Source organism: Erpetoichthys calabaricus, chromosome 6, assembly GCF_900747795.2.
Source record: "Erpetoichthys calabaricus chromosome 6, fErpCal1.3, whole genome shotgun sequence".
Taxonomy (NCBI): domain Eukaryota; kingdom Metazoa; phylum Chordata; class Cladistia; order Polypteriformes; family Polypteridae; genus Erpetoichthys; species Erpetoichthys calabaricus.
This window is the reverse complement of record NC_041399.2, coordinates 160336496-160360783: the sequence shown is the minus strand read 5'-3', so window position 1 is coordinate 160360783 and position 24288 is coordinate 160336496. Positions and strand designations below refer to the sequence as shown.

At 37.7% G+C, this 24288-nt stretch overlaps 1 protein-coding gene across 3 annotated transcripts in view; it reads right to left on the bottom strand.

Moving 5' to 3' along the window:
- Positions 1-24288, bottom strand: part of LOC114653632 (E3 ubiquitin-protein ligase HECW1-like) — a 461230-nt gene that overhangs the window by 149067 nt on the left and 287875 nt on the right. For all 3 annotated transcript variants that reach the window (XM_051929083.1, XM_051929082.1, XM_028804051.2), the window contains one exon: positions 13598-13748. In XM_051929083.1, coding sequence (XP_051785043.1) covers positions 13598-13748 — 151 coding nt within the window. The remainder of the gene's footprint in view (positions 1-13597; positions 13749-24288) is intronic.

The following is a 24288-nucleotide window of genomic DNA, read 5'->3' as shown; positions in this document are numbered from 1 at the left end:
CTGGATTTATGACTAATTTAACGATAATAACTATATAAAAAGTCAGCTACAAATATATGGCAGAAGATGATCAAGCACTTCCCTAAAAACCAAGCTAGTTTGGGGGATTTGATTTAACAAATTCAACAATTACCTTTCTCTGTGCAGCATAAGTGAAGTAAAATACTAAATACTATCAGCACATCTCTCCCTCCACAAGAGGTGATCAAACACTGGATCATTGTTACACCTTATTCAAGGACTCCTACAAATCCCTCCCTCTACCAGCTTTTGGAAAAGCAGACCATTGCTCTATATTGCTGTTGCCTGCATATAAACAAAGACTTAAACAGGAAAAACCGGTTTACAGGGACATCTACAAATGAGACAGTGAAGCTGAGGGGGTCTTACAGGACTGCTTTGAAACAACTGATTGGCAGATGTTTGAGGATGCAGCTGATGGCAACATCAATGAATTCACAGACTCTGTCACAGATTATATCAGCAAGTGCATTGACGATGTTGTCACTAAAACCACCATTTGCATATATCCTAACGAGAAACCCTGAGTAAATAGGGAGATTCGGGCTAAGCTCAAGGCGCGGACCTCTGCCTTTGGCTCAGGGGACTCTGGTGCATACAAAGCAGCCAGATACGACCTCCGGAGGTCCATCAAGAAGGCTAAATGGGACTACAGGGACAAAGTGGAGTCAAGCTACCACAGCTCTGACACCAAGCACCTGTGGAATGGACTGTGCTGCATCACTGACTATAAAAAGAAAAGCACAGTCAGTGTTCAGCCCACTGCATGTCTTGCAGACGAGCTCAACACTTTCTATGCTCGTTTTGATGCAGCCACCAAAGAACAGGTGTTATATCCTCAAGGGGGCAGTGAGTCTGTCACTCTGATCCTTGAAACGTCTGACGTGAGAAGGTCCTTCAAAAAGGTCAATCCTAGCAAAGCTCTGGGACCAGATGGCATCCCAGGCCGTGCCCTCAGGGCGTGTGCTGACCAGCTAGCAGGTGTGTTCACCAACATCTTCAATCTCTCCCTGAGGCAGTCAGTGGTCCCCACTTCCTTCAAAGCATCCACCATCATTCCTGTCCCAAAGAAACCGGTGGTCTCCTGTCTGAATGACTATCGCCCGGTTGCACTGACATCGGTCATTATGAAGTGTTTCGAGCAACTGGTCAAAGGTTACATCTGCTCCTCCCTCCCCGACATGCTGGATCCTCTCCAATTTGCTTACGGAGCAAACAGATCTACAGAGGATGCCATTGCGCTAACAATAAACACTGCCCTCACCCACCTGGAAAAAGGAAATACATGTGTAAGAATGCTGTTCATAGATTACAGCTCGGCATTCAACACCATCATCCCCTCAAAACTCGTCTTGAAGCTTGACGACCTTGGGTTGGGGACGACCATCTGCAGATGGATTTTCTCTTTCCTCACAAACAGGCCCCAGGTGGTGAGAGTCGGCAAACACACATCCTCATCACTCATTTTAAACACAGGAGCGCTGCAGGGCTGTGTGCTTAGCCCCCTCTTGTATTCCTTGTTCACCCACGACTGTGTTGCAAAACACGGCACAAACACCATCATCAAGTTTGCAGACGACACAACCATCATAGGCCTTATCACTGACAACGATGAGACGGCCTACAGAGAGGAGGTGCTGGCATTGAGTAATTGGTGCCTGGATAACAACTTGTCTCTTAACGTCAGCAAAACCAAGGAGATGATCGTGGACTATCGGAAACAGCAAGGCAGAGAACACCAGGCCATCAACATTAGCGGCACAGAAGTTGATAGGGTTAACAGCTTCAAGTTCCTCGGAGTAAACATCACCGAGGATCTCTCATGGAACCTTCACATAGACACTGTGGTTAAGAAAGCTCGCCAGCAGCTCTACTTCCTGAGGAGGCCGAGGAAGTTTGGCATGAATGCCAACATCACCTCAAATTTTTACAGGAGTGTGGTCGAGAGTCTGCTGACGGGCTGCATTACCGTCTGGTATGGGAGCTGCTCTGCCAGCAGCTGGAAATCACTACAGAGAGTGGTGAACGCAGCAGAGCACATCACGGGCAAGAGTCTTCCTGCCATTGAAGACATTTACCTCCATCGGTGCTTGTGTAAGACAAGCAGCATCATAAAGAACCACAGCCATCCAGCACGCCAGCTGTTCTCCTTGTTACCGTCTGGCAGACGATACAGGAGTCTGGCTGCTCGGACTACAAGACTTAAGAACAGTTTTTACCACCAGGCCATTTGACTCCTCAACAGCAACACCTGAACACTTACATACACTTACATTACACCTACATTGCACTAATCACACACAAACTGTACCTGCACACACTCTGAAAACTGACTGGAATATGCATCTGCACTTTATGGAATATGCATCTGTACTAATAAAACATTATCTGTGCAATAACTGTCATTTGTACTTGCTGCTCATTCAACTCATATTGCTCTATAACTTCTTTTAAAATGTACATATTCTATTTTATATGGCTAGTCTATTTTTAACTTGTAATTTTTTTAAATTATTTTTTTAGCTTTATTAGATCTAGGCTGAGTGACTTGTTTTTCTCGTCATACACATTTCATTGTATGTTGACCCTGTGTTAACCTATATATGACAAATAAACCTAAACCTAACCTAAAGTGATCCTTTTTATTCACATTTAAAAAAAACAAATTGTCACTCCAGAGAAACAAAGTTGTTTTTTTCATCCTGAGTGGATAATAGATTTGTAGACCTGTGTTCATCTCAAAATGATATAAAATGAACTCCTCCTCTTATGGATTTTGTTCTTTCAGTTTCACATTTTCAGGATATTTTTGTTCAAGAAAAACTAAATACATTACTAGCACTTGACTTAATGATGAAAAGAAGTAATTTTAAAAGATAATTCCCTTTAGGGCATAGCCCTTGAACTAGTCCCTCCATACATTTAAAAAAGATTCCCCTGCAAATTGTTGCTTGGTACATTACAGAAAAGACCTGTCACAAAGGCTACCAATCACTAGTTTACCTTGTGTCCTATTTGGTACACAGACTGATCACTATGATAAGCCATGCAGAAGTATGAGTCAGATTAACTATGCTTAGGAAACTGTGCTGATCCTATGTATATTATCTTCTAATTTTTCCCAAAGCACCACGAGGACCTACTTGGCTCGATCTCATATAATAGTACATCACTGCCATCTTGGCAAAATAAAACTTGCTAATCACTTTAAACATGTATATCGTTGGAGTATGAGAGTACATTGGTGAGAGCAAGAATTTTGTGAATCTCCTTGGGATTAATAAAGTTTATTTAATCTAATCTAATCTAATCTAATCTAATCTATTCCAAGACTGTGAAGATAAGGAGAGAACATGTAAACTATACTAACAGTGAAAGAGCTTGCAAGTAAACCCAGGTTCCTGGATCTGTGATTGATTAGGTTTACAAATTACCTTGACTCCATAACTATATTCCCATTTCACATATATTTTTTAGAAAGTAGTACAACCTCAGGGCTAGATCCTACCTGTCTCCAGGCTATGAAGAGCTGTCATTTGATTCCCGTCTAATTCTTGTCCCAGGCACAAAGCAGAAAATGTACTGGTTTTACCAAACTTCCAAAGACCACAGTGCAATTACTTTTATACTTTAAAAAATATAGACCTTTCAACTTGAACTGAGATCATATGTGGTATTTGACAGAAACCAGTAAAAAAAAATAATTGTTGATATTTCTTAAACTAGAGTTTTACAAATGACAGCCTATTAGCCTATTACAAGGCATATAACTTGTTTTAAAAGATTAAAGTGGCTCAAAGGATCAAGCCAAGATTTTTTATGATGCGAATAGGTGACAAAAGTGAAGTGTTGTATTCAGATTTTCTATAAATTTAATGTACTAGGGGGCTTCGCCCACTGCTTGCTTTGCCCGTCATCCCCTAAAACTCATTCTGCAAAGCCCCCCCCCCCCCCACCAGCGCTACGCACCATTGTGAAAAAAGGGGCTGAACGCACCCCAAGGAAACACGGCCACTCCTCCTAACCCCATCTTAAACAGTGATATAATAGGAAACAAATACAGGTTTTTTTTTTTACCTTCTCTTTGCTCAATCAGCTGCTCGCTTGGTGCTGCTGCCATGCTGCATGATCTGCATCTCGTGCGGCGCTTCAAATGTTTAAAAGTCTGTACAGCAGCTGTCCTTTTGTCTCACTGCCTTGTCTCTCTTCTCCTCCAGACATCCTCAAACACTATACAATCTCTTTTCGCTGTTCCGTTATTTCACCGAGTAATAATTTCCCTTTGTTTGCGCTAATGCGATCTTTACTATCATTTTTTTGAGACTTTTGAATTTTCCTATTTTTATTATCTCTAACCTGCTCTGCATGTGTATCGCGCCAACATTTTTGAATTCTTTACGACGTTCTACTTTGTCGTTTTCCGGCCCCAGGCATGGTTAAATCTCTTGCCACAAAGTCTAGTCTCGTGGAACGTGAAAGTGTCTTTCTGAGAAGGTCTCGTCTCGTCTCTCTGAACAGGTCTCGTCTCGTCCTAAGTTTTTTTTATATAATGGAGAGATGTTAAATTACTTTACTCCAATACAAAAGATGACCTGAAATAGGTTGATGATAAATAAAGTGTGATGCTAAACATAATCATAAATATCATATAAGAAGCTGAAAAGGAGTGATGGAATACAAAGACTGGATTACTATAGATAATAATAAATATCATGAGAGGACAAATTATTTAAAAAAGATAGTGAGAGCCTAAGGTGGAGACAAAATTCTTCTTTCTCTGAGTATTACTAAGTATTAGGTAAGAAGTATAGCCTCCAAATATGTAAAAAGGAAAGCCAGAAATAAAGGACAGTAAAGGACTTAAAAAAAAAGGAAACAGTCTGCAAAATGCCCAAAATTGGCTAACGTACTATCAATTTCAAGCTTGGTTATTTACCTCATATAGTCTATTTATAGAAGTATTGTGACAGGCTGCCCAGCTAACAAAAGGGATGCTGACGCATAAGGTACATAAACACTAACTCGGAAGTGGCATAGCCAGATAAATAGCAGAGTGAGTGCAAAGTGAGAAGAAACATTTACATTTATTATGAGCTTTGATGTACATAAATGGATAAGTCACCCTGTGACAGCCTCTTTCCTATTTATTTTTGCCATTAAATATTATTTTTAATGTATTTTTTTTATTCAACTTTCTCCTCTGGCTCAAATGTTTCACATGGAGTAAATATTTATAAAGTTACTTCCTTGTGGCCAGTTAACCCAAAACAGAGTCACGATGGGCTGCAACATAGACAAGACGTGTCAGTCACAAGGCAGGAACCAATTCTTGATGAACCTACTGTACATCATAGGGTTCACTAACACTCACACACCAAAACACACATAAACATTCTATACTTAAAGTGCATGAATATGTAACCTACATTAACTGGGATATGGCAGAAATCAAATTATGGTATAAAACTCAATAGACTGAGGCCATACAAAATGCCAGTATGCGTAAGCTAAGAAGACAGAGAAAACAAGTGCAGCCCTGGAATCCTGAGCCTTTAAGGGACACTCAGAGCTTAGTGGTGCTTAGTGGGTTAGTTTTTAGTTTGGTGACCTTTCAGGCATGGAGTGCGACACCTCGCACTGGAAGTAAAATCCATAGCTTAGCATAATGAGTGTACACCCTCAGTATGTGAGTTGTAGGCAAAGTCTTATTGGTAGGAAGATAAGTGTGCCAGATATTTGAATGACTGTTTTCATACATTAATTAGGAAAAGTAGGAAATCACCAGACATACAGGGCAAAACCTATGATAGTGGACTCAACTGCGTTTATACTTTGAAAAATGTTCTGGATAGCTTAGATGTATAAGAATGTAAAATAAGCACTTCTTTTAAGTTACTGGCATACTCCGATTTTTGAAGATAAAAACTGAAGAAAAAAAAAACCAAAAGGAGAAAAAAGGAAAAAAACATCTCCAGGTGACAGTTACTGTAACAAGTCGCTTCTTTGCAATGTGCATACAACATAAACCATTCTGCTTTGGATTAGCTGGAGTATCGACTAGACATACAATTTGACTATCAGTTAAAATGAAAGAAATAATTACATACACAATCTGAATATTAATGAAAAAAAGTCTGTTATATTTGTCTAATTTTATAAATTAACCCTTTTTAACAATTAATATTAAACAAAGGAAACTGTAGAATGAAATTATTAGAACAGTCCAATCCAAGATCCGAGTCGAGATTTGAAAGTCCCTAACGTCCTCCTCTCTACCACACTACTTGGTAATGTCTTCCATGTGTCCATGGTTCTTTGTGTGAAGAAAGACTTTTTTAATGTTAGTGTTTGCTCTTAACAAGAGAGTCCCTGTGTTCTTGGTGAAGAATTCATTTTGAAATAACAGCTGTGACCCACTACGGTAATCCCTCCTCCATCGCGGGGGTTGCGTTCCAGAACCCCCCGCAAAAGGTGAAAATCCGTGAAGTAGAAACCATATGTTCATATGGTTCTTTTTATATATTTTAAGCCCTTATAAACTCTCCCACACTATTATAAACATTTCCCGCACAATTATACAGCATAAACCCTTTGTATTCTCTTAGATATTAGGTAAGATTCATTGAAATTATGTATGTAAACACAGTTTATATACAGTAAAACCTAAATATTATTTTAACGATATCGAGCGTCTCCGATATCACATATGTTACAGCCATTACGACAGATAGGCCATCAGCAATAAATACGTACAATGCAAGAAAAATTGTAGACAGTAAAATGTGTGTACAGTGACACTAAACTATGTACATGTAATAAGTACTGTATGTAGATAATTAATTATGGTTACTCACCAACAATGACATGATGACTTGTCCGATAACGATGAGTTTAATTTTACTGCACAACAAAGGATAGCGTTACAGCTCTTCTAAAGGAGCCTCTTCAGGCGACTGTGTAGCACCGCCGTTTTTCTTCTTCCAGCACTCTTCAATCCAAATCCCTAAAGCAGATTCCATCCAGACTACTGCCTTATCACGTCCACTCGCAACTCATTTTGCGCCCTGGTTAAAGGACACTGCGGCCGTAGATCTTATATGCTTTTCCTCCTTTTTAAATAAAAAGAATCGTGGACTCATTGATGCTGTAATGGTGTCCTGCAGCGGTGTAGCTGTTCCCTTCCTTCAACATATCCAAAACTTTTACCTTTTCTGCAATCATTTGCATCTTCTGTTGGCACTTGGACACGGCTCCTGAAGCAGTAGCAGGAGCACGTTAATGCTGAATGAGTGAGATGAGACTTCCTGGTTAATGCAGCACTCCGTCGCTGAGCCAATCAGCACACAGGAACTTAACTGTGTGCTCTGATTAGGTAGCTTCTCAGTCATCTGCCAATAGCGTCCCTTGTATGAAATCAACTGGGCAAACCAACTGAGGAAGCATGTACCAGAAATAAAAAGACCAATTGTCCGCAGAAACCCGCGAAGCAGCGAAAAATCCGCGTTATATATTTAGATATGCTTACATATAAAATCTGCGATAGAGTGAAGCCGCGAAAGTCGAAGCGCGATATAGCGAGGGATTACTGTATATTAATTCCCTTTATGATTTCAAACATAATTATGTCACTTCTAAATTCACGTTTGTTTAAACTGAAAAAGTTCAAGTCCTTTAATTTTTCCTCACAGCTCATACTTCACAGTCCTGCAATCAGCCTAGCTGCTTTCCTTGGACTTTGTCTAGTGCTGCAATGTCTTTTTTGTATTGTGTAGCCCAAAACTGCACACAGTACTCCAGGTGAAACCTCAGCAGTGCGTTATGTAGCTTAATCTTGACTTGAAATCCACACATCGTGTTATGCAACCTAACTCTAGGCCTGTCTCGTAAAGGTTGAATGTTTCAAACCTCCTGTTGTGTATTCAAACATAATATTTTTCTTGACATTTGATGTTTAGTCATTTTATTAATAATTGCTTCCATTAATTTATCAGTGATGCCTGTTAAACTTACTGGCTTATAGTTACTTGCATTTAGTCTCATCATCCTTTTTAAATAACAAGAAAACATTTCCTAGCTTCCAGTCCTTAAAATTTTGCAAATGTGCAATAATTTTCAAAAAAATATGATTAATAGGTTTACATATACATACTCACTAACCTCCGTAAGCACTCCAGGATAAGTGTTATTTTGTCCCAGGGATGTGTTAAGTTTCAACCTATTTAATCTAAGCAGTACTCCTCTTTCTCTTTCTCTACAATTTCCAAATCACAAAGCTCATTCTTAGTAGTACATGTTACTGCAGGGAGGTTACTGACATTTTCACAGATTAAAGTAGTAAGTCTAGAACATTTACTATTTCACTGTTGGAATATTTTCATTGGTTTGGTGGTACTGCGTCTTGTTCACCTCACCATCATTTTACTAGTACAATAGTGAAAGAATTTCTTTGGTATCTCTTTCAATTTTTCTACAGTATTGCTCTCTAATTTCCTTTAAGTTTACTTAATATGCTTTATCCATTTCAGCTTCTTTTTTAGCTCCTGTCACATACGTGCGCATGGGAGGCAGGTAAAAGGCTCAAAAGACAGTAATTCCTTGCCAAACCAGCGGATGGCAGAGTGCACTAATCCTTGCACTTTTCCACTGACAGACCGATTACGGGAAATACCGCTTGGGTCTGATGATGTCACTTCTGGTTGGACCCGATGACATCACTTCCGGTTCCGGGCCTGAAGACGTCACTTCTGGTTCATGTCTGATGACATAATTTCCCATTTCCCTCTATGTAACCACCATCTTTGCCTGTTTGCTTTGTTCTTGTTCTGGACTGAAATATGTAACACTGAACCACAACTTTCACTTATTTTGGCAGTCAAATTCAAGTATGAGGGTGGCTGCCCCCAAACCTCTTTCCGTGTTGTGTGGAATTTATTACACTCCTTACTTATCAATTGTGGAGTTTTCTTTAATTTCCTACTGCTCCTTAATTTGGAGATAAATTTGTCCATCATTGTACATAAAACGTTCTTAAACCTGTCCCACAGTTCTAAGTTTCTAAAAATGTACTTTGTTGTATAACTGGAATATCATTCTTCTACAGAAAAAGACCATGTGACAGTTGCAGAAACCAAGGAAAACTAAAATAAAATGTAATATAAAAATCTGTTTAAAGTTCTCAATCAAAAGTGTGAATTCCAAATGGCATTTTGTATTTCTTAATAATGAGTAAGAATTTGAATTCTAGTAAAAGTCTAGATTGTACATATTCTGTTTAAATTTCCAAAAAAAAATTGACTCTTGGAGTCTCCATGCATTGAAGAGACAGGGAAAGCATTTCCCCTCTCAGTGTGCTCTCCCAGTATGAGCCTCTGGACAAGAAATGAATTAACTCAGAGAATAAAAAGTGTAACTGAGGATGCAGGGCATTCTGCACTAAACTGCAGTGTAGAATGTAACAGATGCCATTTTATTATGTAGCCTCTGGGTGGAAGTATAATTTAAATTTATAATGCGAGACAGGGACTGTTGATGAAATTGTTACTGAAGGGGTTAGACAGTGAGAATCAGGGCATGGATCTAATTTGGAAAGGTTTATGACAGCAGATAAAAGATTTACAAACAATTCTATGCCATCCAACTGCAATAGGATATTCTTCATGGTATTGGTCCTGATGTGTGAATGAGTAATGCAAAAAGACAGGCACTGAGGCGAGGGTATGTAAAATGTATTATCTTTTTTGTTAACTGGAGCAATAAAACACCTAAAAGAAATGCTTCATATCAAGCGGACACCATTTTCTACAACTTTATTCAACTGAAAGTAACAAAATATTGACATCAAATTTGAAAACTGTGTGATGTTTTGAATTTGAAAGCCATCATCTTTTGTGACAGGAATCTAGTGGACACTCAAGATGCCATGAAAGTAATTGCTGTTTCCATCTATGCACCCATTAATTGTTTATGCTTGCTTTATGCGTTTTATGAGAAATGAGAAAAATGTTTAAAAAGTCCCTGATGTAGATGAGTTTGGTTGTAGTAAAAGCAGAAGTTAGGAACTTTGTTTCCACAGGTGGTAACCTCAGCCAATGAAACAGCCTACTTACTAGAATCAAGCGACACCAGTAGTGTGTCACCATCCGGTGACATCTACTAACTGCGTAGTCTTTCTTTTCCTCCACAGTGCAGAGAAATCACCCAGTGAGGGTTGTTTACTTCTCCCGTCTGCTCCCAGGACCTTAATAGCATAGCTCAATGGTTCCCAAACTCAGTCCTGGGGACTCACGTGGGCTGCAGGTTTTTGTTTCAAACAGATTCACAATCGCTGATAATAATCGATAACAACCGATCTCATTTAATTAGCTGGTCTTTTTTAATCTTCTCTCATTCTACATTCAGAAAAACACAACAGTGTGGTTTTGACATTTATAGGACATTTAGAAATATTTCTATTTTTTTCTAAAGCTATAAATGCTTAACTCTCTTTTGTTGTTTTCCTATTATTTTCCCCTTTTCCTGTGTAGTTTGCTCCCTTCATTTAACCCTAATAGTGACAATTAACAACCAGCATAGCAGACACCCAGGATGATGAAAGCAACAACGACTTCAGTGTCAGACCTGCTAATTAGTAAATAATTAATTAAATAACCAGAACACCTAGAAAAGCAGATTGAAAATTAGTTTGAAAATACTGTTAACAACTTAAAAAAAACTATATATTCCCCACATAACTGCTTATTTGGACTGCCAATATTGATTCTCTGTGCAAGACAGGACAAAGCCGGCTATACTTCCTTAGAAGACTGCAACAATAAGGTGCTGCAGATGTTCTATCAGACGGTTGTGGCGAGCGCCCTCTTCTACGCCGTGGTGTGCTGGGGAGGCAGCATTAAGAAGAAGGACGCCTCACGCCTGGACAAACTGGTGAGGAAGGCAGGCTCTATTGTAGGCACGGAGCTGGACAGTTTGACATCCGTGGCAGAGCGACGGACGCTCAGCAGGCTCCTATCAATTATGGAGAATCCAATGCATCCACTAAATAGTGTCATCTCCAGACAGAAGAGCAGCTTCAGCGACAGACTGCTGTCACTGTCCTGCTCCACTGACAGACTCTTCAATTCCACCCGGGGGGGGAAACGTTAACATTATTATTGCCTGTTATACCTGCATTTTTATCACTCTTTAATTTAATATTGTTTTTTGTATCAGTATGCTGCTGCTGGAGTATGTGAATTTCCCCTTGGGATTAATAAAGTATCTATCTATCTATCTATCTATCTATCTATCTATCTATCTATCTATCTATCTGTCTGTCTGTCTGTCTGTCTGTCTGTCTGTCTGTCTGTCTGTCTGTCTGTCTGTCTGTCTGTCTGTCTGTCTGTCTGTCTGTCTGTCTGTCTGTCTGTCTGTCTGTCTATCTATCTATCTATTACTTTTTAATAAAAATCTACCAAACTTAGGGCAATTTAGGGCAAAAACTGGGAACTAATGACTCACTTAATTAGGCTAAGAGTCCAATGAAAAATGGAAGTTGGTTGGAACAAAAACCTGCAGTCACAGAAGGGTCCCCAGGACCGAGTTTGGGAACCACTGGCCTAGCTGCTTGAAAGGAGGTGTCACTTGTTGACTAGACAGCGGATGAGATGCAGCTCCAGCAAACCAAACAAAAGCACCTGAAGAACCATTGATAGGCAGTGGCCTTGTTTGATAGAGAGGGAGACATTTTTGTTTGTACTTGCATAAACAAAGTTTATTTTTTATTTTTGCAAGTAAATTGGGAAAGCTGGGTTGATGCCCCAACAACATTTATCTAATCGTTTAACCTGTCATTACCTCACACGAGTGTTATTAATTAAGTTCCTCTGTGCCACATTATTATTTTAAGCATATTTTGTTTTGAGTTATTACATTGTCATAACATCACTTTGTTTATATTTTTGCAACCATTTTGTTTCTGTAGTTTCACCACTGGTGTCACTATTTTCTGCTTTTCGTTGGCAACAGTATCTCAGTTGCTACCATGTGGCTTATGGAAATGCAGAGCATGATGTCAGTGCACATAAAACTTAGCAGTCATTTGCATCCAAGCTTCTGGATATTTCTTATAAAGACTAACAAACAAGTTTCTTTTTTTTGTTTAAGGGTTCTGACTTTTTGAATGTTTACTTTGATTTTAATTTTGGTTTGTGTTTTTGGCTTCACTATTTTTATATTATTATATATATATATACGGTAGATACGATTTCCCAATCCTGATCAGACACAGTTCAGTATCCAATAAGAAGATTGTCTATTTTTGATTCCTTGGAAATTCACAGGTCTTGATCGACATACACTAACTACATTAAGACAACACTGTGTAGGCAAAGAAGTACATTTACAAAAGTAACACTGAAAACCTACTTTTTAAACACTTGTGTGCTGCTTAAATACTGTACTGTTGTTTTTATTCTTTTATATAGTGTGTGTGTTGTTCCTTTCTTGATGATTCATTTATTTAAATGACTAAAAGAGTGGCAAGTATAAGTAAGAATTAGAGTATTTTGTTGCAACAAGGTGAATTAGAGCAACTGAACCTATAGCCTTACAACTTGTGCACTACAGTCCTAAAACCAATGTCAAAAAACACAGCTACTTGCAGGAGAAACCTCAGTGGGACATTATCCATCATATAAAACAAAAAAACAAAAATGAAACATATGCCACTCTTGTCTTTTTGACATATGCCGTATCTTCCCAATCTTTCAACACGCTGTTCTACTTTCCACCAGATTCTCTATATAAATCTTAATATGAATTTAAACGAAATATAATTAGTAAATTCTCAGTTTAATTTAGGTTTAGAGGAATTAGAGCCTTCCCTTGGCAGCACTAAACACAAAACAGAAAACAACACGGGGCAGAGTATTAGTCCATAATAGGGTATACATGGACCCTCACTCTCACTGAGGCTAATTCTAAGTAGCAATTTAACTCAAACTGCATGTATTTTTAGGTATTTGTGGAAACTTCAAGAATCCAACAGAAAACCCATGCATACATACATTGAAAAAATATGCAGATTCCACAAAGACAACAACCAAGCATTATATTCAGGATGCCTGATATACTTTAGATGTTTCCTTCTACTCACTTAGGGAATGAAATCTACTCTACAAACTGTTTTTTTCTATAGGAAACACAACATTGGCATATTACCTAGCACTTTTTATGCTTCTGTGCACAATAGTCAGTCCAACATCAGTGCATTGTAAGATATTAAGACTTAGTGTGGATTAGCAGGATTTTTTTTTCTCACTGCATAAGAGGGAGCTACCAAGTGCAGTAATAAATACTGTTAAGTCCTTTTCACATTTTATCCACGCTCATTTTAATCCATAGGGTCATAACAGTTTTGAGACCTAAACATCATTAATAAACCCATAAAGTAAAATGTTACACCCAGTAATGACCTGTAGGTGAATAGTTTACCTAACAGTTTGGGAAAACTTGCATACCAGTAATATTAAAATATGGCATCTCAGAATATGCATTATGTTCTTTAGCCTTAAAAGTACATAAGAATAAGAAAACATACCGTCGATTTAATTGCTCCATCTGCTGGACTGACCCTGACCGGCGCATACCATCTGGAGTAGCTGCTGTTGTAGGTCGTTGCCATGTGGTTGTCCTGTTGATATGATCCACATAAAACACCCTGCCATGGCTGTCAATCCTGGCTTCCCAATCTTAAACAGATATTGCAAAGACAAACATATCAGTAACAAGGTACATTATTTTATTCATTTGTAACTGTTTTTTTTTATTATAGAAGAAAGAAAAAGCCTTACTGTTTTCTACATTAAAACTAAACTGTGTAAATATAGCAGGAAAGGATCAGGATATAAAGCCTGCAAAAATTTGCTAATGGAGATCTGGATATATTACCTTCAGACTCTGAAATGGTCTGCCTACCAGTGGGAGGGATGCATCATTGCCCAAGCATTTCTATCGAGGCTAAACACTCTTTAGTGTTCTCTCAATAGAGGTGCTGGCATGGTTGTTCATGGATTATAAAAACCTGTCAAATACCTGTCTAAATTATTATCTTGTGTGTTACCACTAATGGTTGTTATTAACTGTTTTCTATGGTCTTTCTATTATTGATATATTTTCTTGTCTCACTGCTTACAAGTGCTGCTTTACATCTTCTGCATAACAATGGGTGGAAGCTAAAGGAATCAATAGCAACATCATCAGACCATCTTATGAAGTAACTAGAATTATGATCCTTAGTGAACTTAGCAGTACTTTGTATAATTTCTATGCATTGTCTAGGTGGCTTGCAGAATATTGTTTTGAGCTATTCCTTAAGACTATGCAGCCATAGAGGTATGTTTTCCCTAGCAAATAATTTAATGTTTTACGCACACCTTGTAAAAAATATATATAAAAAAAATAAAATAAAAAACCCTAGGACAGTCGCCATCACGTGGTTAAAAACGGGAACAATGAGAATTAAACCCAGAACCACTCAAACCACTCCCTTCTACTCCAACACAAAACTGCATAATAGATATAGTTAAGAGAATAAAAGAAACAGAAACAATGTGGGAATATTTAAAGAAATTACACAGAAAGGAAAAAGTACATATACAGCACATACTGTATCTACAAATTTAAATTCATTTCTCCCCACCAAAGTCAGGTTCTCCAAAGATACAGAATTTTATGTCAGTTGGATTTATTATTTCCATTCTGCAATGACGTTGATGTACTGATCGAGGCTTTGTTAATCTGAGATGTTGAAAGTTACACATGGAGTAATCTGTTGTCATACACGTGCAATATGGAGACAGTTTACGGGCTCAAATAACTGTAGGTTCCCGCCAGACCGGGGTCTCCTCTATTATTCACAGGACAAATGAAGAATCAGCCCAATAATCACTTCCAGCTAAAGAACACCTTATGATGTCACTTCCAGTCCCACCCCTTAAGGTCTCACCTCTAGATGATGTCACTTCCTGCTGCTTCATTTTATATATACTGTATGTCAGCCATTTTTGTATTAATCAGTTCTATTCTGGACTCAAGTCTGTAAAGACCTTAGTATTGCATCAGTCCACTCTATGAAACGGGGATGGTCCCCAACCCTTTGACTTTGTTTTTGTGTGTTTTGTTACACTGTACAAAGCAATAAGCCAATGGTGGGGACCAGATATGAGGGTTTCCAACTAGAAGCCAGCAGGGTCCTGGCAGCAATGTTTTTCCTGATATACAGTATATTACCTGGAAGGCTAGTGGTGTCTAGAAAAAGAAATATTTGAATAGGGATGACGGTTCTGAAATCAGAAGATATGACAGATGATAGCTGACAACGAGCCAGAATATTTAAGTTAGCAAGCACCTCCAGATATGTGGAAAAGGTCGAGTGGCCACAGTTGCACACAGAATCTGGATACAGAGAAAGTCCCACTGAACAACACTTGCAAGAGATGAAATTTTGTTTTGTGGACATACTGAAGCTTTGTGTGTTGAGAGTTGGGTGTCTTGCAATATAACTGAACATTCTGGAAAAATAGTGTCCTTAAACATAAGAAATATCAGAGGAATATCATGTGATCAGATATGCACAAGAGAAAAGGGTTTATAGGAAAAAGGCCATAGTAAGAGACAGAGTGGGGAAGTGTGTTCTTTGGAGGGAGAATAAGAAGTAATAAGGAGATAAACTGAATAATGAATGTAATGTGGAATGTTTGATGTCCTCCTCTACATCGATAATGCACTATTCTCAATATTAGCCTAATTTGTGCTTTCTTATTTTCTACCTATGTAACAATTAAACCAGAATTAACTACAGAAATGTATTATTATCTTTATATGCATGTATAAGTTGAGTAGATTTGTATACTTTTAACCTGCGATTTTATATATTTGAATCTGTGCACATGTGCTAACGTCTTCTGAGAGAAGAAAAACATAAGAATAATGCATTTTTCTTAGTCATTAGTATTTTGGTCAGTTTTGACACAATAAATTTAAACTCTAATGGACTACCTCAAATATCTAGCCAAAGTTTAAGAGACAAAAAAAAGATGGATAAGCTCTGACAAAGTCATTTTTTCCTAGTAAGTTACATAGACAGTTGCTGAAGAGATTACAATCATCTTTACCTTTAGTAGGACTCTGTCACAACACATCTTTTATTCTTAATCCAGGTATACAGAGACAGGCTGTCAAGCACAATTTCAATTTTCCATGTTTTGTTTTATATAATTTTATCAAAAGTAAGTATTATAAGAGGGTCGCTTCAAAACAGTCCTTTCAGTTCTTTTACAGGAAACCAAAAAACAAACTTCTAACATTCACTCAGTTGATGGGCCTCAAGTTTTTTGTTTTGTGGGGTGAGTTTTAGAAATTCTGATATACTAAGTACAGTGTTAATCAATAGACACAGTGACTTTTGGTTATATTTGGTCCTGTTTACATATGCAAACAGCTCTCAAATTACAATAAAACCCTTACATTTTTCTTTTCAAGTTCAGTGATTTCAAACAATTTTTACACACCTACTTTTTTACTTATGAACAAAACTAACTACTTTTAATGTGGATGAATGAATAGGAGTTGTCACTAACGCTGAAGTAACATTACAGTGTAAATCATCAGATAATGGTGGGGTGCCATCATAATACTTTTTTCAATTCTATGAGGTACTGCATCATGTTTAACTAAAAGGTCGTCATACTGTAGATACCTATGGTTCCTTTTATTTTTAATTTGTGTGTTTTGTGATATACAGTAATATTGCTTTACTGTCTTTTTTAAAAGATTGAAAAAACTTCTGTAAAACTAGTAATGACACAGTTTTTTGTATTTTTTTCCATTAACAGACACATTCAATGCAAATTCCAACTTACACACAAAATCGGGTTACAAACATCAACAAGAACATTTGTAGTTCAATCTCTCTCTGTATTCCAAAAACAGATACTTACTACAAAAATGTTTTGAATTACTTTTAGAAAGTTTCTCTTTAATTAATAATAAGAGAATCATAGTGTTGTAGTGGCTAGTGCTGCTGACAGATTCAGCATACTGAACTTTCCAAAGTCAAATCCTGCTCTCAGTTGTCCATTTGGATTTAGCACATTCTCCACATGTCAGATGGGTTTTTCTCCCACATCTCAAAAGGCAATGCAGCATAGTGACTAAGGAAATAGACTTTAAAAATGAAGGCTGACATTTCAATCCTCATAAACAGGTGCAGGATATGATAAAGGCTAAGAAGGGGGAAAAAGACATGGTACTAGTTTGAGAGGGAGGAAGACAGAGAAATGTATAGGCAGACAAGCAAAGAGACAAAGAAGGCAGTAGCAAGAGACAAGGAACAAGACTTGGAGGAGGTGTATGAAAAATTGGAGACTTAAGAGAGAGAGATAGAACAACTTTCAGAATAGTGAAAGCTAGGAACAAGGGTGGAAAAAGTTTTAGTCAAATAAAACAGATGAAAGATGAGCAAGGTGTAGTCTGTAGTGAGCATGATGGGATCAAGAATTGATGGAAGAGGTACTTTGAAAAGCTTGTGAATGAAGTAAATCCCAAGAGTAGTATTTGGGGATGGAATCCCAAATGATGGGCTAGTATCAAGAATTAGGAGGCATCAAGTAAAGGAGACACTAAAAAGAATGCAAAATGGAAAGGCAACAGGACTGGATGAAATACCAATGACAGTGTGGAAGAGTTCAGAAGAAGAGGGAGTAGATATTTTGTGGAATCTATTGCAGACGATCTATAAGCAGGTGAGAATATCAGAGCAGTAGAGGACTATGCCCAGTTATAAGGAGAAGGGCTATATTCAGGATTGTAGAAACTATAGAGGGATAAACCTGTTATAATGAAAATTTGGGAAAGGGTTATAGATAGAAAGCTTATAGAAAAGACTACCATAGGAGAGGAGCTGTTTGGTTTTATGCCAGGGAGAGGATCAACTGATGCAGTCTTTGTACTGAGATACCTAATAGAGAAGCATCAACAAAATCAGAAGGGATTGCACATGGAGTTGATTGATTGGGAGAACACTTATGATAAAGTGTCAGATCAAGAGGTCTGGAGGTGATTACAGAGAAAGGTGTACCAGAGAAGTATGTGGGGATTGTCTAGTATATACATGAGGGAGTGAGGACTTGACAAGATCCCAGTTAGAGTAGGTCTACACCACAGATCTTCAAGTCCTTATCTCTTTGATCTAGTTATAGATGTATTGAGTCATGGGATGACAGACCAATCCCCGTGGAGCACGTTTCTTTGCTGATGACACTGTGTTGTGTAGCACCAGAAAAGTGGAACTGCACAGAAGGTTGAAAGAATGGAGAAGGGCTTCATAAGATAAAGGGTTTAAGATAAATAGGAAGAAGACAGAATATTTGAGGTTTAATGATCAGGATTCAGAAGTTAGCCTGGAGGGAGAACTGTTGGAAAGAATGGATAAATTTAAATATCTAGGATCAGTGGTAGCCCAAGATGTAAAATTAGATGCCAAGCTGTATGAGAAGGTTGATTAAGAACATCAACCCCACACAGAAGTGGAAAAAGATGAAGAGGAAGAAGTAGATGCAATTGCTTAACATACAGAGTATATTCTGGTATTATACTGAAATCTATACTATATGGATATAGATAAATATTCAGTTTGAAGTATGGGAGAGGAAAACCTATATTCGGTACCACTTATGTTTAGACTTCTAAATCAGAAGAAATAAAAAGGTTCAATTATATTTAGCCTGCTCAGCCTACCACAGGGCTGATGAAGACATTCTGAACAGTACTTTTCTGATTAATTGTAAAAATAGTATCATAAGATATGATTTATTTTTGTCACTGCCTGCATTTATTAATATTCTTAAATAACATGAAGTAATCAAATAAATCTGCTCTTTTGTATTCTACAATGGTAAACTTGTTGTCCAAAAAGCATTTCGGGACACACCCTGCTACAACATTTATAGAGTTCATTAAACGATTAGTCAAACATTTTTCTTTAACTTATTTTATGGGTTTATTACAAGTCTGCAGGAAACAGAGTGACATTATCAGTACCCAGCAGTGAACACTCCTGCAGACACTTACATTCACTCATGCTGGGACAGTTTGGTAATGCTAATTAACACAATATATTTAGGCTGTGGCAGGGAATCAGCGTGTCTAAGAAAACTCACATGAACACAGGAATAGAGTTCAGCAGCTAAGATTTCCAGGCAGGTTCATGGATATGTAAATAAGTAAAATCAGCTACTGCATCGCTCTATGACGCTCTATGACAACATATGTAACAAGTTGTATATTAGAAAACTGGGAATCCTACATCTTAACATACACTTGACTGAATATTTGATGAGACAATCACACTTAAATATTCTATTGTAACTTTTCAATGACAGCAGCAACAACCCAAATTATGAGTTTAAATGGTATCCAAAGAAATTTTGTATCTAGAATATATGAGATTTTGTGCAGCACAATTTGAGACTGTATTTTGAACGGGAGTGATTGGTAATGTACATATTTGGCTCCTTCATGTTTATCACATCTCCTACAAACAAATCTGTGCAAAAGGAGACAAAATTCACTAATCCAAAATACAAATTACAGTATTTCATGGAGATCCTGTTTATAGCAACTTTTGTATCGAGTGTCATGCCAAATGCTTTACAAAGCAATCCATAAATAAAATAAAAGCAACAAAGAACATTAACTTTATTTAGATATAATTTGATTGCAAGAAAAATCACAAGCAAAGATTCTGGCGCTAGGAAGAACCTGTAAAAGACTTGGTATCAAGTCATTACACATTAACGCTATTGAAGAATTGCTAGAAGGCAAAGTAAAATCAGCACCATCACAGTAGGTAGAAAAGCATCAATATGCGAATAATTACATTCAGAGGTACCAGAAAATGTGGGGTTGCAGGTGTGATATGAATGTTATAATTAATAAACCTTTATAGAGAGATGTGGAGAACCCTCCCAAGTGTTATGAACTACACATGTGTATTCTCAATGGGCATTCTGATCTCATTTCCTTGATTTGATTAACCATTTCAGCAGCAGTTTTTTATTATCATACTGACTGAGTATCTCTTTTGCCAGAGGTGATGCAATTATTCTGTGGCAACTTTAGCTGTGATTCGAGTCCCAGTATGACTATTCTTGCCTGCCGCATTTGTGCATCTTACCAACTTGCTTACACTGGCATTGTTTGATCTGTAACACCTTTTTCTCCTTTGTTTTATCCTATCTTTCAGGGGATTTAATTTACTAATTTTGCCCTCTTTATTATAGATGCAAACATTCTTGCTCTTTCTGAAATATTGTGAAAAAACTACCAGAACAACTTCCCAGCTGACCCTACAAGTACATCTCTCTATTATAAAAAAAAATCTGGAAAGCAAAAGCAAGGCTACGATACGTGATCTTCTCTGAAGTTCTCGGAAGACATTTAAAAGACCCGCAAGACAAAAGAGACTTGCCACGGAGCGTCTTGAGGGGACCGTAAACATGAGACTTGGTGCCAAGAGATTGTCCCAGGGCCATCTCGTGGGGACGTGGAACATGAGATTCTTGCAAGACACGCTCTACTTACAAAAGATATCATATAAGAGCACACCCATCAAAAAACACTCAGTCGTGTAAAAGCACGTAGTACACACATATCATGTGCTCTCAGCACATATAAAGCGTATAATAACAATACAATACAATACAGACCCAAAGGCATTGGAGAGAAAAAAAGGCAGATAAGAGATAATGAAAACAGTGGAGTTCGAAAGGCTCAAACACACGATGGCGCGATACAAATGCAGACAAAGGTACAGAATATGAAAGCAGTAAAATTCGAAAGTATTGTAGCGTCCCAGCCAGATTGAGGGCTTTTTGGTTTTAAGCGACTGTTTGGTCCGATTGAGGGAGGGTGAAGTACAGCACGGAAGACTGATAGCGGGGTATTGATTGATGCGGTAAGGGGGGGGGGGGGCATTGGAGAGGGTGCTAGAATTGCAAGAATAGCAAGTTTTGTTCAAGTAAAACTTTTGTGACATTTTCTCATGTCAGTCGCTACAGTATCAAAGAAAAGATAGAAAAGATTGCCTTACCGCAAACAAAAGGTGATTAATCATCAGAACCAGGTGTAATTGAAAAAATAGCAGGACAAATCGAGGTCAGAAATAAAAGGCAAAGAGTAGACAACAAAGTCTTTTCGCATTCGCATCATTCAATGCACAAAACGTGGATTTACACAATAATGGACCATACGCTATGGGAATCTGTGGTCAGTTAAAGCAACGACAAGTTAAATTTCAAAGAATACACAATTCGGTCGGGTGTATATTGATGATCACGGAGAAGTGATGCAAATTTTAACAGGCAAAAAGAAAGGTAATGTATATATTCCGCGAATAACATTACACACCAAAGGAGATCGTGATATGCCATTCGTCTTAAAATGTTTACAGTTTACCGTGAGAATAGCTTTTGCTATAACAATCAATAAATCACAGGGACAAACATTAGAAAAAGTTGAATTATTTATTAGAGAAACAGAAACAATATTCACTCGCGGGCAGTTATACGTTGCGTTGTCACAATGTGTCTCCAAAAAATATTGTTTTTAATGAAGCTTTAAAGTAAAAGTGCAAATAATGAAATTGAAACAATTTCAAAGAAAAAAAATAAAACAAAATTGTATATCCAATTAACCAAACACAGGTTTTGGTGAGCGAAGCCCCCTAGTTTATAATACAGTGGATTGAATTTCTTTTAACTTGGCTAGATTCTGTAACATGTCACAGTGTAAGGCCTGATGCTGAATGATTCAATATATTTTTGGTGAAAGAGAATACCAAATTCTAAAAAGATAAACCTCTTTTTACAAAGTTCTTCTGTTTAGCTTCAACAGTCTCCACTAACTTTCACTTGGTATACACTACAGCTCCTATAATAAACCCTTAAAAAATAAATAAAAACTATAGAAATAAATTATTAGGTTTAATATCTTTCAAACCAAAATTTAATGGGAATATGAAACCTTAAAATAAGAACAATAATCAATTATGATTAAATATGGGCCATTTTTAAAATAACAGAAGAAAACAGAACAGAATAGAACAGTGGTAATTAAATGATAAAGAGATAAATGTAGCTTAATATGAACTGCAAGAAAGAACCACAATTTGAGGCAAATCATATATATTCGGTAGATCAATTTTTGCTCCAATTATGAAATATCCGATGTGCATGTTGATGAATATCTTAGATTCCTTGAGGCTCTTATTTGTTGACGTGTTTCCTTTATGCACTACGTTATTCTACATAAAGGTTATAAAGTACAGAATCAACATGCAGTAAGTTGTCGTTTTTATGAATTTTATCCTAGTGAAGCATTGTGTGCAAAATCATAACACCAGGATATTTCTTGTGTAATACTATCAGATTTTATTTGTTATTGATACTATGTTTAACCATTTGTAACACTTCTGTCTTTTACATTCCGGGTATTGCAGCTACTGTAGGTCTTCTCATTCAGCTTTTTTTCTCTTTTCTATTTTCCAATTCGTGAACATTGAATAAATCTATTTCAGCTCTTACAGCAGTTTTTCTCAGGTTTCTACACTGTTATCTCATGACCACATCCACAACTAACAGTGTCTGAGCATCTTTCCTAAAGTCTTATGTAAGGACTGTGAGGAAACAGATATAGTAAAAGTAAAGTTATAGATTTAAATTCAGTTTAAAAAAAGTTTAAATTATGTTTTTCCATGTTGTGATATTTAACACCAGTTGTATGATGGGAAATCAAAAAGTAAAGGCAACTTGAAAATAATGTGGTAACTGCAACAGATAGAAGCTGACATAATACATCACATTTGCGATGGCTTATGGGTAGTTCGAACACCCACAGTGCGGCACTATGTTTTTAGTCTAGTTGAAGCCAACATCAAAGGAACATGGACTCTCCACTGCAGGATTGCCCCATTGTTGGGCAACGCCCTGTAGTGAGATTTCTTTGGGCAGAGGGAGTGTTAGCTTGTGTAGATCAGTAAGCTAACTAAGCTAGTAGGGTACCCATCTTACACCAACATTATGGTACCCCAAGACATCATGCATTATGGCATGTGCAGATTCATCCATCCATCCATCCATCCATCCATCCATTCATTATCCAACCCACTATATCCTAACACAGGGTCACGGGGGTTTGCTGGAGCCAATCCTAGCCAACACAGGGTGCAAGGCAGGAAACAAACCCCGGGCAGGGCGCCAGCCCACCGCAAGGCGCGTACACACACACCCACATGAACGCACACACACACACACACCCAAACACCCGCACACTAGGCACAATTTAGGATCGCCAATGCAACTAACCGGCACGTCTTTGGACTGTGGGAGGAAACCGGAGCACCCGGAGGAAACCCATGCAGACAAGGGGAGAACATGCAAACTCCACGCAGGGAGGACCCAGGAAGCAAACCTGGGTCTCCTAACTGCGAAACAGCAGCACTACCCACTGCGCCACCATGCCGCTCATGTGCAGATTCATGATATCCAAATGTATAACAACAGCTGGCAATGTAATTCATTAGTCTTCTCTGATGAAGACATTCACCCTGTCGATGTGAGTGTGTGTGTGCGCGATGTGGATTGTCGACCAGTTCAAGCTTTGTCTGTAACTCTTTTTCTTCCTGCTTTAAACCTTTCTACCCATTCATAAACTTTTCTGTCGAGTCATGCTGTTTTCACTTCCATACTGAGCCTACATTCTTTGGTGAATTTCAGCAGGTTTCACTCCCTCTGCACAAAGAAATCTACCTACAGCATACTGTTCAGCAATGTTGCAATCTAGCAGAGGAGCATCCATATTGACTTTACCTTAACTTCAACTAGACTAACAGCAGGTATTGTGCTGTGCGTGTTAGAACTACCCATAAGCCATTACAAACATGTTGTAATACGTCAACTTCTATCCGTTGCAGTTACCACATAAATAATTTGTAATTACATTGCTATTACTTTTTAATGTACCCTCGTACTAAAGCACAAAAACTATTGTGCTAATGATCTATATACAGTACTGTACTGTAATATAAAGTATTAAACTGTAGATTTACCATTGTTATTTAGCAAAACACCACTATGAACATGTAACTTTAGTTTCATTTACTGAACAAAGCTACAAAAATCTCTCTTTTCCAATATTACAAAGCCAAAATCCAAAAGGAAGTTAAGGCAGTAA